At 41.5% G+C, this 17,215-nt stretch overlaps 1 protein-coding gene across 1 annotated transcript in view; it reads right to left on the bottom strand.

Moving 5' to 3' along the window:
• Positions 1-329: 329 nt before the first annotated feature.
• The window catches only part of LOC134384267 (hornerin-like), a 29,282-nt gene continuing 12,396 nt past the window's right edge, over positions 330-17,215 (bottom strand). The window contains exons 8-9 of the mRNA XM_063105830.1: positions 515-749; positions 330-461 (exon numbers count right to left, since the gene is read on the bottom strand). Coding sequence (XP_062961900.1) covers positions 330-461; positions 515-749 — 367 coding nt within the window. The remainder of the gene's footprint in view (positions 462-514; positions 750-17,215) is intronic.

Below are 17,215 nucleotides of genomic sequence, written 5' to 3' on the forward strand. Positions count from 1 at the left end.
AACATATATAAGCATAAATAACTCGATATTTTAAAAAAATGTATGTAGTACCGAAAACCATCTTACTACCCAACTTGTGAAACAATGTAACCCAGGCTGTGGGGGTGGACCAAGGTGCCTGAGGCTCCGACTGTCCACCAGGGGGCGCAGTTGTCCGTCGCCTGTAGCCCTTATTTAGGGGATGAGATGGAGGCCGAGGAAAGTCTTTTCCTGGCCCAATCTTAGCGCCGAACGGAGGAGGGATCCTTGGGCGTTATCCCACCAAGGGGGCTTCTGAGAGGTCCGATAATCCCACGAGCCTTTGGAGCCCAGAGCGGGGTCTTGCGTGCCTAAGTCCCATCCTCGGTCAGGGGCAGCTGGGCTGCTCCACCGAGGACGGGGCTGCAGGTAGGGCGCGGACGTCCTTCCAGAACACCGCGGATGCTCACGGCAGAGGCCTCCCCCAGCGGAGTTGGTGGGAGCTGTGGAGCGGCGGGGTGGAGGGTCCGTGTACCTGTCTCTTTCTCGCGGTTACTCGGGGCAGTGCGTTCGGAATCAGCACGACGAACTCAGCCGCAGGCTGAGGGGATGAGGGCCGTGGAGAAACCCACTTCCGGGCACAGGGGCCGCACTTCCGGGACCCGAGCTCCTGGCCGCTGCTGCTGCGAGGGGCCGTGCGGGGCTGGAGGGCCCAGCGCGCGTGCCCAGCACCGAGCTCGCTGGTGTGGCTTTCCGGGGGCGCTGGCCACAGTCTCCTGTTCTGGCCAGATCTGAATGAAACGGAGCGGACTTTGGGATCCGGAGCCCAGGATCAAGGTCATGCCTGGCTTCGGGGGAGGAATGGTAGGTCAGGACCTCAAGGATTGGTTCCAGGACCCACACTTCCTCCATTCCAAAATCCACGGGCTTTGTCCTTATAGTTGGCCCTCCTGTGGGCAGGTTCTGCATTCGCAGATATGGAGCGCTGACTATCTTTCTAGTATTTTTCTTTCACAAGATTTTGGCTTTTATTAGACGCATTCATATATTAATTCAACGAATACTTATTGGATGTTTACTCTGTTCCAGAGGCCATTCAGAGACTTGGATAGTATCAATGAATAGAACAAAGATCCTTGCCTTCATGGAGCTTACATTCTAGTGGGCAACAATAAGTGGAGACCAGCATGTGTGAAGGTGGGGTTGGTGGGATGGGCAGCTGCAGTATTAAATAGGGTAGTTAGTATTCAATAGGCCTCATTAGGAGGGCAAGATTTGAGCAAAGATTCAAAAGAATGAAGTTAGTGAAGCAGAGATCTGGGGGAGAAGTGTTCCAGATACTGTGACAAAATTGGAGCAATTACATTTATGGATGAGGTAATTGAGACTCAGAGAAGTAAAGTGACTTGTTTAAGAGGTGTAAGAGGGTGCTGACAAAGCTAGTCTAGTCCTCATTTTTAGTCTTGTGTTTGTTCAGCAGATCACATTATTATTCTGGGTTTGCCAAGGTGATGGAGCTTTCCTGTGAACCTGCCTAATACATAGCCTGCTAAAATGATGACTCAGGTTACCTTGGCATACTTCCCTCCATTGGGTAATACCAAAATTGTCTGTGCTCTTTCTTTTTTATGTAATCAATAAATATTTACGTTCCTAAGTGCTGTGGAGGATAGAAGTGAAACATAAGGCATGGCCCCTACCCCTGAGGGACTAATAATCTCTACATACATATTTTTGGCCTTTATCTTCTCTCTTTCATGAACTCTTTCCACTTTCCCCCAAACAAGTCCACTGATGGTCTCTACCTATGGCTTAGAGTTAAGTCAGGTTCTTAAACTTGGTCACCTATTCTTGGTTTCTAGGCTCCAGACTCCTTTGCTGTCAGTCGATATCTGATGCCCGTAGTTATCCCCAGGTCACAAGGCTCTACCCCTCTACACTGTGTTGGAGCAGTCTATGAGGCAGGTTTTTTGCTCTCTCCTCTTCAATTAGATTTCTCACCTGGATCCTTAGTACCCCTCTAGAACTGGCTCCTTGTCTCCGGTATTCTCAGTTGTTGATATCTTTCCACTTGATTAGAGACTTTATGCCCTCCTATTTGGAAACTGTGCCCCTTGGACACTGTGCTTAGTCCCCTCAAGCTGCCTCTCTGAGCCTGAGTCAGTTCCCTCTGACTCTAGCCCTGAGAACTCTGGACAAGTGCCAAATCATTTTTCCCTCCTGCTCGCACTTGCTGTGGGGAGATAGATTGTTGTGTCTTCTCTTAAAGTCCTGAGTTATGGCACGTGTGAAATAGTGGTGAAGGTTGGAAGACTGTATTTTTAGATAGTTAATTGTCTAGTTTAGGGGAGAGGGGAGCTCAGTAAGCCTGAGTGGATAAGAATGAGGAAGGTGGAACTCGAGCCTGGTTTTGAAGGATGGGTAAAATTAATAGGTGTAGGGGAGAGAACAAGGTGGGGGTGAACTTGATGTGTTGTGGGCCAATGAAGAAATTAGTCTAAATGGAGAGGGTGTGTTTGGGAGTGGTGATGAGAAGAGGATAGATAGGCAAGGCTGGACTAGAGCAGCCTGGAGCACTAGGTTGAAAAGTTTGCATTACAGCATCATAAAATATTCTTAAATACATAAGTTCCTGGGAAGCTGGCATGAAGGCATGACAACATGTCATTAGGACTTGTATATCCACCTGCCTATCTTTGAGCATCTCAGATTTACTATGTCCCTGATGTCCCATATAAAAGATGTTTCCTTGGTTATTTTGTCACAGTATCCTGTTTCTTACTTATTGTTTACTTGCTTATTCTCAGTCTCCTCTAGTGTGTCTTAGAATGAATGCTGTCAGAGGGAAACGACTTTTGATCTGGTTCCCTGTGGAATGCCCAGAATCCAGCACAGTTATCAGATACATATTCAGTACTCTAAAAATATTGTTGAATGAATGAATGCCCTAAAATATGTTTATCTGTTTCTCTAAACCTGCTCTGTTCTACTTTCCAAGTGCTTGAATTCTGCTAAGTTGGAAACTTATAGTTAATCTTGATGAAGACAGAAACACAGGATCTGGCTGTTCCTGAATTTTCCATGAGTACTGTATTCCCACTAAGCCTTGTTTTATATATTATATCAAGATAGCACAGTGTACTCTGTTGCATTTTAGATGTGAAGACTTAAAGCATCAAACATGAACAGTAAGGCTAAAGGAGTAGGAACTCATCGGGAAGCAGGGCCATTGACAAATTGTAAATTACATATTTCTAAATGTAACCATCATATTAGCTGTCCTGTCCTCTTCCAAGGGGAAGAATTACATAATTGTTACAAGCATGGACCCTGGAGTTAGATTGCCTGGGCTCAAATCCTGGCTATGACACTTGCTAGCTGTGTCCCTTGAGAAATCTGCTTAACTTCTCTGTTCCTCAGTTTTCTCATCTTCAATATATGAATAAGATATATGAGTAAGAATAATACTTACCTCACAGAGTTCTTGTGAGGATTATTACATGGGAAGTTTTTAGAACAGTGCTGGCACACAGTAAATGCTCAACAAGTGTTAGCTATTAATATTTAGTGGGCCACTGAGACAACATATGTTCTGTTGCCATTTTGGACTGCTGATCTGAGACAGGTAGCTGTTCCTTATCAGGGAACAGCTTTACAAAGTGTGACTGAGGGTGTGGGAATGAATGGAAGTTGAAATTTGTTGAGTGAGGACTGAGTTGCTGCAGAGATGGCAGTTGCCACAGAGGAAGGTACTAAATCCAGATGGGATTATTTCTGGTGGAATGTGCACAAAAATTCTCTGACACAACTAAGGAAGTGTTATTACTTAGTTATTTATATGCAGGGCTGCACAGAAAAGTAAAAGAACTCTGTTCCTGTCTTCTTTTTGCTTTGTGGAAGAAGACAACCAAGTCTGAAGCCAGGCACAATTATGAACATTGTTGTTAGTGCCTCAACAAAGCCCTTCTCCTCTATTTTCCTGTCCTCTCTTTCCTCACTATCTGTTTCTTTCTCCCCCCTCTGTGAACACAATGGGACATTTCATCCCAAGAGTGGTGTGTTGTTGAAGTAGGATAGAAGGGTTTGGTGATTTTATTAAACTGGCTAACCATAAAAAATTACTGTTCACCCCTGTGTCCCTGTGCATCACCATTTCAGGCACTTGGTATTCTTGCTACCTCATTTCCGCCAACAGAGCAAAGATGGATTTGATATTATTTATTTTATACTTTAGCATGATTTTATTTTGCTGAATTTTGAGATACTTGGAAGTGAAATATTTTATAGCTACAAAAACAGCTGTGGCCAGTTGTGTGCAGTATTTGAAAGGTCTTCCCCAGCACCCTCTGTCCTTCAAACAGGTACACTCTGAGGGTCCCTTAGGCCAAACTGAGGGGTCTGAAGATAAAGACATCAATGTTCTTCTCTTCTAAATTCAAAAGGCAAGGTGCAGGTGTGAGACATTAAAGTTTGAAAGGAGATGCTATTGGACAGAACATTTATTTTCCGTACTCTATCCCTATGCAGAATAGAAAAAAGACTACCTATACAAGAGTGGAGAGAAGTTTGGAGAAACGGTAAAGAGTAGGATGTAGTGTGGGCTGGGCCTGCACTCTTCCCTTGCCCCAGACTAAGTGCAAGGAGAGGTAAATGGATACATGGCAAACTTCTCTTTAAGTGTGAGAATCTCAGAGCTGGGAGGACCTGTGCCTCCTCTTCCTAGTGTCACCAAGATGAGTGCAAGCCTCAAAGAGAGGCCCTTCAGTGCTGTGGAGTAGGAAGCATGGTTTGGCATTTCCTGGCTTTAGTGTTGGATAAATTCAGACTCCTGAGTTTCTTAGTCCTAAAGTGGCATGAGAGGACATCTGAAAGTAAAGAATAAAGAAAAATTATTCTTGTGGTTGAGTGATTTTCTCTAGCATTATATTTTGATTTCTCACAATTTTTAGCATGTCTTTTATAAGTTTTTATGTTATGATTACCATGAGGCTTACAAAAAACATGTTATAATAAGTTATTTTAGACTAATAACTTTGATATCTAAGAAAAAATTTAAAAAGCAAAGCCAACTCTGTGTTGAAAAAATTGAAGAGGACACAAATAAATGGTAAGATATTCCATGTTTATGGATTGGAAGCATTAACATCATCAAAATGTCCATATTACCCAAAGCAATCTACACATTCAACATACTCCCTATCAAAATGCGAATGACATTCTTCACAGAAATAGAAAAAATGATCATAAAGTTTGTATGGAACCACAAAACACCCCGTATAACTAAAGCACTCTTGGACAAAAAGAACAAAGTTGGAGGCATCACTCCTCCTGACTTCAAAATATGCTATAAAGCTGTAGTAACCAAAACATGTGGTACTGGCATAAAAACAGACAAATTAACCAGTGGAATAGAAGAGAGAACCCTCAAAATAAACCCACACATTTATGGCCAACTGATTTTTGACAAAGGTGCCTAAAATATGCAAAGCAGAAAGGACAGCCTTTTCAATAAATGGTTCTGGGGAAACTGGATATCCACATGCAGAAGATTAAAACTAGACCCCTATACATATACAAAAATCAACCCAAATGGATTAAAGACCCCAATTTAAGACCTGAAGCTATGAAACTATTAGAAGAAAACATAGGGGAAACACTACACGAAATGGGAGTGGGAAGCATTTTTTTGAGTGAGACTACAAAGGCACTGGCAACTAATGCAAAAATATGCGAATGGGACTACATCAAACTAAAAAGCTTCTGCACAGCAAGGGACACTTCCAACAAAGTGAAGAGACATCTTACAGAATGGGAGAAAATGTTTGCAAACTACACATCAGACAAGGGGCTAATATCCAGAATATATAAGGGACTCAACAGCAAAAAACCAAATAACCCAATTAAAAAATGGGCAAAGAACCTGAGCAGACATTTCTCAATAGCAAATATACGTCTTGCCAATAGGCACATGAAAAAAATGCTCAATCATCTAATCATCAGGGAAATGCAAATTAATACCACAACGAGATAGCATCTCTCTCCAGTTAGAATGGCTATTATCAACAAGACAAAAATAACAAGTACTGGCGAGGATGTGGAGGAAAAGGAACCCTCCTACATTGTTGATGGGGATGTAAATTTGTACAACCATTGTAGAAAACAGAGAATTAAAAACAGATCTACCTTATGATCCAGCTATCCCACTACTGGGAATATACCAAAAGGAAATGAAATCAATATATCAAAAAGACATCTGTACTTCCATGTTCATTGCAGCACTATTCACAATAGCTGAGAGATGGAATCAATCTAAATATCCATCAATGGATGAATACGCAAAAAAACCTGTGGTATAGATCCACAATTGAAAACTATTCAACTGTAAAAAAAGTGATAGCCTATCATTGGTAGCGTCATGGATGGAATTGGAAACCATGACCTTAAGTGAACTAGGTCAGGCACAGAAAGACAAATACTACGTGATATCACTCATATGTGGAATCTAAACAAGTAAACAAACAAACAAACAAACAAACAAAAAAGTGGTTCTCATAGAAGTAGAGAGTGGAGAAATGGTTACCAGAGGCTGGCAGGGAGATGGGGGATGAGGAGAAGTGGTGGACAATTGGGTACAAAATTATGCTATGTACCTTAAGTGAATATTGTGTGGTGTATGCATATACTGAAACAACAAATATGTACAAGTATTAAAATATTTTGAATTAAAAAATTATTCATGATCCCTTCTTAGATTCTTGCCTGTCTTCCTCCTCATCATTCTGATCTAGTGACTTTTCTAATTCTTATCTTTAAGAGGATTTAAGTCTTAGTATATTGGTTTTTCCCTGTCATAGGATCCATTTTGGACTATAAACCTCAAGTGTCTTATGTGGGTCCCTCTCCATTTATTCCTTGATACTTTCTCAGAGCTGTTTCCAGAGCCAAAACCATCTCTTGAGCCAGAGTCCTCTCTTCGTTTAAGATATTCTAAAATTTCTTGATCTACTCCCTCAGTTCATTTCACTCTTTCTGTGTCAACTTGATTTCCAAAGATTCAATATTTTACTGAGTGTTTGGCCTTTGGCTTTGAGATAATCTTCTTTGGTGTTCCCTCCTCCTGTGCAGTTGGCAGTTTTATTTCCAATCTAATAGGATCCTGGTTCCTTGTTGGTTGGTAAAATCTACTCTTTTCCTAATGAGCCCATAGTTTTGGGTCAATGAATTACAAAGTTAGAGTTTCAATAGGATTTTTGAGTTAACTACTTCCTTACTTTCACTGAAACCAGACTTTTCCTGAATGACATTACTTTTTAGCAGTTCCAAGTACAGGTTACTCATTCTCCCTCCATTGTGCCATGGCCTGGAGATGGGCTGGGCATGCTTTTTTGTTCACCTCTGTGGCTTCTTTCAACAACTCCTCTATTGATGCACATACACTCCACCCTCTTTCCATCCTCATTTTTTTCCTCAACTAATCTCCTTGCCCTGTAACCACAGTCAGTGAGGATTTGGCAACTTGTTTCTTTCTTTCTACCTGGCTATTATTATTCTAGAAAATGTCAGGAACCATGTTGGTGACTCATCTGGATCCTTCATTTCTTACACTTTATTGACTTCCACCTCCACTCCACTTTAGCCACCTGTTCAAGTGGTCACACCCTGGACCTCGTCATTACCCATAACTGCTCCACCTCTGTAGCTGTGAACCTGAAATTCCACTCACTGATCACACAACATAGCCTTCTAGTTTTCCTACTCTAGGGTTCCCACTAAACCTGTTCTTTTTTTGTGTGTGTGTGTGACTGGTAAGGGGATTGTAACCCTTGGCTTGGTGTCGCCTGCACCGCGCTCAGCCAGTGAGCGCACTGACCATCCCTATATAGGATCCGAACATGCGGCAGGAGCACCGCTGCTCTCCCAGTGCCGCACTCTCCCGAGTGAGCCACGGGGTTGGCCCTAAACCTGTTCTTAAAAAATAATCTTTATTTTAATTTTTATCTTGAGTAATTGCGTACCTATGCTCCAGAATTGATAGTTGTAAACATTTTGTCATATTTGTTTCAAGTCTTATTAAAATGAATAAGCATTACAGGTGTATTTAAGTCTCCTGTGTTCTCACCCCAAGTTCTAATCTCCTTTCCTCCTCCTCAGAAACAACTACCATCATGAATTTGGTGAATATGTGTGTATGTGTATAATACGTAATATTTTTGTGTGTTTTAAAACTTATAGAATGTACTGTACATAATTTGCAACTTGTTTTTCATTCAAAGTTATGTTTTGAAATCTGCATATACATAATAAATAGTTAATTCCTTTTAAGTCCTCCATAGCATTACAATATAAGAATATAGTATACTTTGTCCATTTTCCATATTCATTATTACAAACAGTGTTGTATTAGACACACTTGTAAATGTCTTCCCACACAAAATATGTCAGTGTAGTAGATATGGCTAAGGTAGAACCACAGCTAGACTATATGGGCCTTTGTGTGAATTAGAAAGACTTCCTTTTTTCATGGACCTGGTCCTCTGAGCACAAAGCTTGGCAAATGGAATGTGCATGGGGCAAAGATAAAAGTACTCAGGTGGATGTAACTTTGAACTAGAGATTCAAGGATTATTAAGTGGGACGTGGATTGAATTTCTGTGCTGACTTGCTCCCTGTGAGGACCTATGGACAATGGACAAATTGCACAGCCATATGTACAATTGTATATGGATTAAGAACAAAAAATTGAGTCACACTCCTTAGTTTCAATGCTAGCTATTGAACATAGCAAATTCCTTAATCTCTGTGCCTCACTCTGCTCATCAGTAAAATGGAGATATGGAAAGATCTCTCTCATAGGGTAATCAAGAGGGTTATATATAGTAGTGTTTGATACATAGTGAGTTTTATATACATTTTAGATATTATTGTTATCATAAATGTTCAAATTCCTCTAAGGTATTAAACTGGGAACAGAACTGCTGGTAGGTAGGATATGCATTTTTTAAATAAACCTTTTCTTTATCCTATCTCTATTTTTCCAGTCTGTCAGTCTTCCTCCTGCCTTCTTTAAAATATATCCTGGATTCCATCCTCACACTTTTGAAATTGTGGTCCTTAATCATGTTATATTGCATTGTGATTATTGTCAGCAATGGGTAAGCAACACAAAGAAGAGTAAACCAAGTCACTCAAACCACTCCCCAAAGTGGGCAGAAGAAAAGGATTGGATTAAAGGTTGCAGTAGAGTGACCTCCTCCTGCCAGGAGTGATGACTCTCCTTATCTAGGCAAAGCCTGCTTTAATCTCTTTATGCTTCCCACTCTACCTCCTTCGAGAGATTTCACAGATAATGAGGGTGAGAGGACTAAGCTCATTTTCTTCCTCTGACTTCCTTTTCTACCCAGCCCTTCCCTCCACCCCACCTAACTCCATGCATACGTTCCTTCAGATATAATATTTGCAGCTACTTTTTGCCTGTTATTTGCAGTCCTCTCACTGCTAATTCTCCTGTATTGTTTCCCTCATTCTCTTTAGTTCTGTTGCCAAGAAATGTCTCTATATCCTTAATTATTTCTTAGAATACTCCCTGCAACCCCTTGCTGTACCAGAAATCTAGTTTTCCTTTGATGATGCTGTTTTCCTTTTCTCTATGGAGTCTGGCTTTTCTGGTAAAGTCAGTGTGGGTTAGTAGATTGAGAATGAGTCAGTCACACTTGAGTTCAAATATGAACCACATTGTAGGTGAGCTGTGTATCCTTGGACTCATTACTTAACTTCTAAAAACCTCAGTGTGCACTCAAAAGTTTAAGGATCTCTGCCTGAAAGCGTTATTGTGAAGATAGAAAAGGGTTAAGTAGCCAGATGCTGATAGGTACGAACTCCTAGTATATTCCATATTGTTATTTTCTTTTACCTGAAAAGTTGCTGCTACTAGCAAGGCTCATCTTTCCTACAATAATGGAGTATAGAGTGTAAGGTCTTGCCTAAAGGAAATTTGGCTGTAAAATTATCCCTCCCTTCAAACGTACAGTCTGGGCCTAGAAGAGGTTCTGTAGGGTTTCTATATCTTCCTCCCAAACCTGTAACCCCTCTCTAGAGACCATTGAGTATCCTTTGACCCTTCATTTTTCCTTGCATCTGCCCTGCCAGTCCCAAACCTGGGCTTAACTTAACTCTATTTTCTTTGCTTCTTCTGCCAGGCTGTTGGGTGCTGGAAAATATCACATATGGTGGTGCTCTAGCTTCTCTCTACACATTTATGATATTTAGCCTTACCCAAGCTCTGAATACTGCCTGGCAATCTCTATCCTCATCCCTAGTGGATTCCCTTTTCCACACCCCTCAGCAGATTTTTCAGACCATTCCCACTATTTTCAAGCCTCCTATCTCACTCCCTCCCCATCTTTCTTTTAGTAGATATACTTTACCTCCTTTTTTGTTAAGATGGGGGAGAGATTCAGAAAGCATTAGGAGTCCAGTCCTGAGAAGAATGTTTCCTGAATTAATGTAGACATTTAAAGGAAAAAAGATCACTAGGTCACCAAGGTTATAGTCACTCTGCATATGTGGATAAAATATCAGTTTCCCCACATAATTATGATACTTGTAGAAGTCAGTATTGCAAAAGTCAGAGATTAAGTTATTTACAGTCAAGAGTAGCTTAAGTTATTTACAGTCGAGAGTTAGCAATTTACAAGAAAGGGCTCAAGGCTTCCTTGATTTTGGAAAACAAATGTTACGTAGAATCTTCTTTCTTATTTTTAGTTTATCTCAGGATATAAAAAAGAATTACTTTTTCCTCTGCAGTGGTGAGACTTCCTGTGCTTAGTCATAATGGCAGTTGGGCAAGGGGCCAGTTTTGCTTTCTCCATGGGGGTCAACAAATATGAATTCTCCTAACTTTTGTTCTTCTCAAAGGAATCCACTGGGTCACAGGCCACCAAAATGCAGGTTACTGGGACCCATCTACTAGAAATCCTGATTTAGTGGGTCTGGGATGGAGTCTAAGAATTCACTTTTTAAATAATTACCTTAGGTGATTTGGATGCAGCTTATCCTAGCAACTCCTTTTAGAAACATGGAGGTTATTATATCTTCCCTCATTTTATCTCCTTTTTGTCTCTAGAGTATGAGATATCCTATTCCTTTCCAAGGCTGATTTCTCTATGTGTGCTCTTGATTCCTTTCTGTCATTTCTTCTAGGTCTTTGAGCCAGCAATGATTCCCTTCTGTCCTATCGACAGTCTCTTACTTTCTAAAATCTCCTTCTTCTTGGCTTACAAGTATTATTCACTCATTCAGTAAATTTATTGAGTGCTTTCTATGTTTCTGGCATATACTTTAATTTTCTTCTTTGGAAAGGCTTCTTTCTTCCTTGTCTACTCTTCTACTTTGTCTTTACTATCAAACTTCTTAAAAACTCTTTCCTTTTCATACTGATTTGTGATAATGGTTACACCAACAATAAGTAGTAATAAAGATAGCCACTAGTATTTGTTTGATGATTGCTGTGGACCAGACACTTTTCTAAGTGCTTTACATGTATTAACTATGTAGCATACAGTGTACATATCAATTAAAAATATATATATTAGGATCTGTTTCTGGGCTATTTATTCAGTTATATTTATCTGTGTTATCTACTCTTCTGCTAATATGCTATGGTTTTAGTTATTGTAAATTTATAAGACACATTTTGTTATCTCGCCCATTACTTACTGGAATTCTCTTCCTTTGGCTTCTTGAACACCATTTTCCCTGCTTCTCTTCCTACTTTGATTCATCTTTATCAGTGTCCTTCACTGATTTCTCTTTTCTGCCTACCTCAAATGATTCTATTTGAAACCTTTCACAGCCTGCCTTCAACTTGCTTTTCCAGCCACAGTTCCTGATACTCTTTTCCCTACATGATTGGGCCAAAGACATCTACTCTTTGGTCCCTGAGCACACTATTTCCTCAATGTCTTTGCACATGGAGTTCCCTTCTCTGCCTGTGAAGTCTAGGCATATTGCCTGGTTGATTTGTCATAGCTGTGTGCCTCAGAGTACCTGCTGATTTAAGCTCTTCAACATCTGGAGTGCTCTGGCTAGAATTTGTATATAAGGACCAAATCAAGGTGGGGGTGCTGCTCAGGAATCCTTTGTAGCTGGGGTAGAGCACACAGAGTGGGAGAGTCTGAGAGCACAGGAGTATGTAGGGGAGCAGGGCCAAGACAGGAAATTTTGGCCATTGGGAAATTAGATATAGAATCTTTATCTTTTAAACAGTACAAAACTGTGTGTAGTTGTTTATTATTAGTCCATAGTGAACTTCACATAAGGTATGCACTAAAAAGAACCAGGTCAGAATTCCACCCTCTGGAATTGAAGCTAATGAGAACCATTAAATGTGATGAGATAAATAAAATTTGAGGAGATGAGTTATCTGCAATAGGGATCCACCCTTGGAAATTAAGTGTGCTGCTAATGAGTGAAGGTGTTTCTCAAGTCTCCTTCAAGGACATTATGTATCATTGCATTGAGGGTAGAGAAAGGTGGGTCAGCAGATAAGTATTAGTTGGTGTGTCTCCGGCAGTGTTCAGAAGAGGGAACTATTAGAGAGAAATATTACTGGAACGGAAGACAGTGTTATGGTAGCAAATGCATGTGTTTTGGAGTCAGACAGATTTGGGTCACTTGACTTTTCAGAGCCTCAGTTTCCTCTTCAATAAAATAATACCTCTGTAATCATGGGTTGCTGTAAGAATGAAATTAACAAATAATATATTAAATAATATGTCAAGCATATAGCATGTAAAGTAATGTCCCCAGCTCCTAAGGCACTTAATAAAAAATGTTACTTTTGTACTCTTCTTTCCCTGTTAGGAAATATTGTTAATATCATCAGGTTACCATAGCATGATAGAGCAAACCTTTGAAAATAAAACTCCTTTGCTCTAAAGCTCATCTAACAATCTCTGATATCTTTTAAATGAATCTGTCAAATGGGAGGGAATACCCTGATATACAACTGGTCCCTGTTCTCAATGCATATGTATCTTGTAGTTAATAAATTGGACCCTTAAGACTTTGCTTAGTAGGAATCTGTCTCCCAGAGCTTGATCTCATCTGAGTATACAGAAAAAATTTGACTTTCTTGATCTTCAAAAGTGAGATCTAGACACTGGATGAGGTATTGAGATTCTGTAAGATCCTGCTTAAAACAGTTATCCTACCTCTTTCTCGTCTTTTAACTTCAGTATTATGGTTCTTAGATTCTGGAGTCATAACATGGAGAATGGAAACACTGAAACACTTGGCTAAGCTGTACAATTAGGTATTTATTTGACATTTCTTTGCTTTCTCTTACTAGAAAATTTTTCTTGCCCTTGATCTCTTGAAATTTGGAAGGCAAAGAATATGGTGGGGGTGTTGCCTTGAAAAAGGCAACACTCCTTTTTGGTTCTCATCCTTGCAGACTCAGACATGCATTCACATCAGTGCCCCAGAGGTGATCAGACCCAGGAAAGCCGTTTCATTGTATCTAAACTCAGCAGGAACTGAATAATGAACACCAGAATGCCATTTTATTAATGTAATGTAAAAAATGTGCTGTCAGAAACACTGGGGGTCTGTCTGTATTAATCTGGCTAGTAAATGCTTTCTCCTTTTGAGAAAATTATGGGAAGCCAAATTTTTCAATTGTTGGTGAGTTTCAAGTCTGAGCCAGATAGTTTGTTGTGTGGTTCAGCTAATGAATGTCATCAGGCACTGAGGTGCTGATACATTTATTTACAAACTGGGACATGCTGAACCGTGCCAGTGGACTAGCTTGTCAGAGTACTTTCTCCTTTGAGTAGTCCTTGGTGGGCATGCCAACATTGATTTTTGTGTTTTCCTTTTTCTTGTGAAATAATTTGAGGTTTACAAGTAAGCGTAGAGAATAATATAATGAACACTATCTTGCTTAAGAAAATTTTGGTCTTTTTAACTCTTTCTCAGTCCCATTTTCTCCCCTCCCTTGAGAGATACCCACTATCCTGAATTTGGTGTTTGTCACTCCCATAATGATTTTTATATTTACCAAATATGTATTAACCACAAATAATATATGGTATTGTTATGTATATTGTAAGACTATATAAATGGTACCACACTATGTATACATGTTTTACAACTTTTTCTCTCAATTTTATACTTTTGGAATTTGTCCATGTTGATACATATATACTTGTAGCTCATGAATTTTAACTGCTGTAAAGCATTTTAGTGTATAGATTTCACAATTTATTTATCCATTCTTCTGCTAAACTTTTTAAGTTGTTTGCAACATTTTGCTGTTACAGACTTTTGCGTGGTTGCCAAATTGCTTCCTAATTGGTTACCAATTTAGTCTTTTGTAGCTGCTCCATGTCCTCCCAACATTGGATATTGTCAGACTTTTATTTTTTTTCTAATCTGATGGGTGTGAAATAGATTTCATTGTGTTTTAATTTTCTGAGCATTGTTTCCAAAAATACCACTTAGTCATTCAGATTTCTACTTTGGTGAATTTTCTCTTTATAAAATTTTTCTGTTTTACCCTAATATGATTTTTATAAGTTCTTTATATAGTCTGGCTATTTATTAATCATTCGTTGTGGCTTTTCAAGATGGCGGCGGCTGCGGTGGCTGGCAGAGGTGGAAAAGGCGGCCACTGGGCCTCAGGCAGCCGGGAAACTTGTGGACCTTCCTCTCGCCATCTCTTAAGGGAGGTCTGCTGCTGCTGACCGGTCGTGGGGGGTGACCGCCACTTTGCCCCTGGCAGGAGAGGCTGCCTCATTTACAGGCAACAGCTTTGAAGTGTGGAGCAGGAAAAGAACTGTTTCTTAGCTGCAAAAGCGAGTCTCGAAACAGGGAACACGGCGCCAGGGCTGCTGTGGATGCAGCCAGGATCCCGGAGGCCGGGGCCGCGCTGAAGGCGGCCAGCTGCCCTATTCAGGATTCGAGGTTTCAGGCCGGCATTAAAGAAGATTCCTGGGAGCGCTCCAGCCGCGCCGCGACTGAACAGCCCGAGGCGGCAGCGGCCGAGAACTGGGAAAGGCGGCAAACCAGAGACAGAGAGCGAGCACCCGACCTGGCACAGCACTGTGAGTGTCCCCTGGCACAGCTCTGTTCGGGGGGTGGATGCCCACGCGGCTCCTGCCTGCACCACCAGGCCACTCACCGCCAGGTGCTGCCTCCATTTTCCCAGGTGCGGGCAGCTCCGCCCTGCTCGGCCATCACAGAGCCCTCCCACTTGCTGGCCTGGCGCCAGGCTTTCCGGAGCCTGCGGACCGGCCTTCGCTCCCACTCCCTCGGTGGTTCTCTGGTGGGGCTGGTGGCAGAGGGCGTCCTGGGCCAGTGTCGGGAGGGCAAGGAAGTACGGGCGGGCCGACTGTCACTCCACCATACCCTGGACTCCGGCCCCAGGTAAACTCCCTGTTACTGGGAGGCAGATACCATCTCTGCGGCCACCAGTTTGGAAAAAAGCCTAACGAATGTCTGGTTGGGAATAGTGTGGTAGGAGAGTTCCCAGGCCCGCTTGAACCTGCCGGAGACCAGGGTGCAGGTGGGCGCTAGACTCGGTTTATACTGGGGGGATACAAAAGTGTACAAGACCCGAGAAAGATCTACATAGTGCTACAAAGGCACCCAGAGCGACCGGTCGTCTGTGCCCAGCAGAAACCTGGTAGACTTCCTGGGCGAGGCGGTGCCGAGCAGGGTCTTGAAGGCCCAGCTGATAGACGAGGGGTGCAGAAGACACGCCCCAGCCCAGCACAGTGCGCACAGAGTGGGGAGACGTGTGGCCAGGGAGGCGGAGACTCGAAAAAAACCACACACCCGGTGGGGTCACTATTGCAAGATCTAACAGCCTGGGCCAGAGCACACGGAACAGGGAGAAGTCCTGCACAGGAAGTGAAAGCTCAACAGAGATCACACACCCTGTGGTACGTGATCCACCAGCCCAGCAGAGTCCAAGCTGACCAGAAAGGTGGCTCCCCGGAGAAGCCCAAGACCCGAGGCAACCACACACACAAGGCGCTAGAGGCCAACTGAGCAGTCACGGAGGGAGCCATACGAAATTGGCAACCACAGCAACACCCTAGTTAGTCATTAGTCTCAAAACGGTGGACTGTGAAACCCCCGGCCACAATGAATATACACCAAAAAAAAGATACCAGAAATACAAAAAATCAAGAAAGTACACCACCAAAAGTTAATAAATCTCAAACTCTAGATCCTATAGAACAAGAAGCCCTTGAAATGACTGACAAGGAATTTCGAGTGATAATTCTAAGGAAACTGAATGAGATACAAGAAAACTCAGCTAGACATCATGATGAAATGAGGAAAAGTATACAGGATCTGAAAGAGGAAATGTACAAACACAAGGACCATATGATCATCTCTATAGATGCTGAAAAAGCATTTGATAAAGTTCAGCACTCATTCATGACAAAGACCCTCTATAAGTTAGGTATAGAGGGAAAGTATCTCAACATAATTAAAGCCATATATGCCAAACCCACAGCCAATATCATCCTGAATGGGGAAAAGCTGAAAGCTTTTCCTTTAAGAACAGGAACTAGACAAGGATGCCCACTCTCACCACTCCTATTCAACATAGTGTTGGAAGTACTAGCCAGAGCAATCAGAGAAGAGAAGGAAATAAAGGGCATTCAGATTGGAAAAGATGAAGTCAAACTGTCCATGTTTGCAGATGACATGATCCTATATATCGAACAGCCTAAAACCTCTACAAAAAAACTGCTGGAATTGATAAATGATTTCAGCACAGTAGCAGGATACAAAATCAACACACAAAAATCAGTAGCATTTCTTTTCTCCAATAGTGAACATGCAGAAAGAGAAATCAAGAAAGCCTGCCCATTTACAATAGCCACCAAAAAAATAAAATACTTAGGAATTGAGTTAACCAAGGAGGTGAAAAATCTCTATAATGAGAACTACAAACCACTGCTGAGAGAAATTAGAGAGGATACAAGAAGATGGAAAGATATCCCATGCTCTTGGATTGGAAGAATCAACATAGTGAAAATGTCCATACTACCCAAAGTGATATACAAATTCAATGCAATCCCCATCAAAATTCCAAAGACATTTTTCTCAGAAATGGAAAAAACTATCCAGACATTTATATGGAACAATAAAAGACCACGCATAGCCAAAGCAATGCTGAGCAAAAAAAATAAAGCTGGAGGCATAACACTACCTGACTTTAAGCTATACTACAAAGCTA

Source organism: Cynocephalus volans, chromosome 8 (genome assembly GCF_027409185.1).
Source record: "Cynocephalus volans isolate mCynVol1 chromosome 8, mCynVol1.pri, whole genome shotgun sequence".
Taxonomy (NCBI): Eukaryota; Metazoa; Chordata; class Mammalia; order Dermoptera; family Cynocephalidae; genus Cynocephalus; species Cynocephalus volans.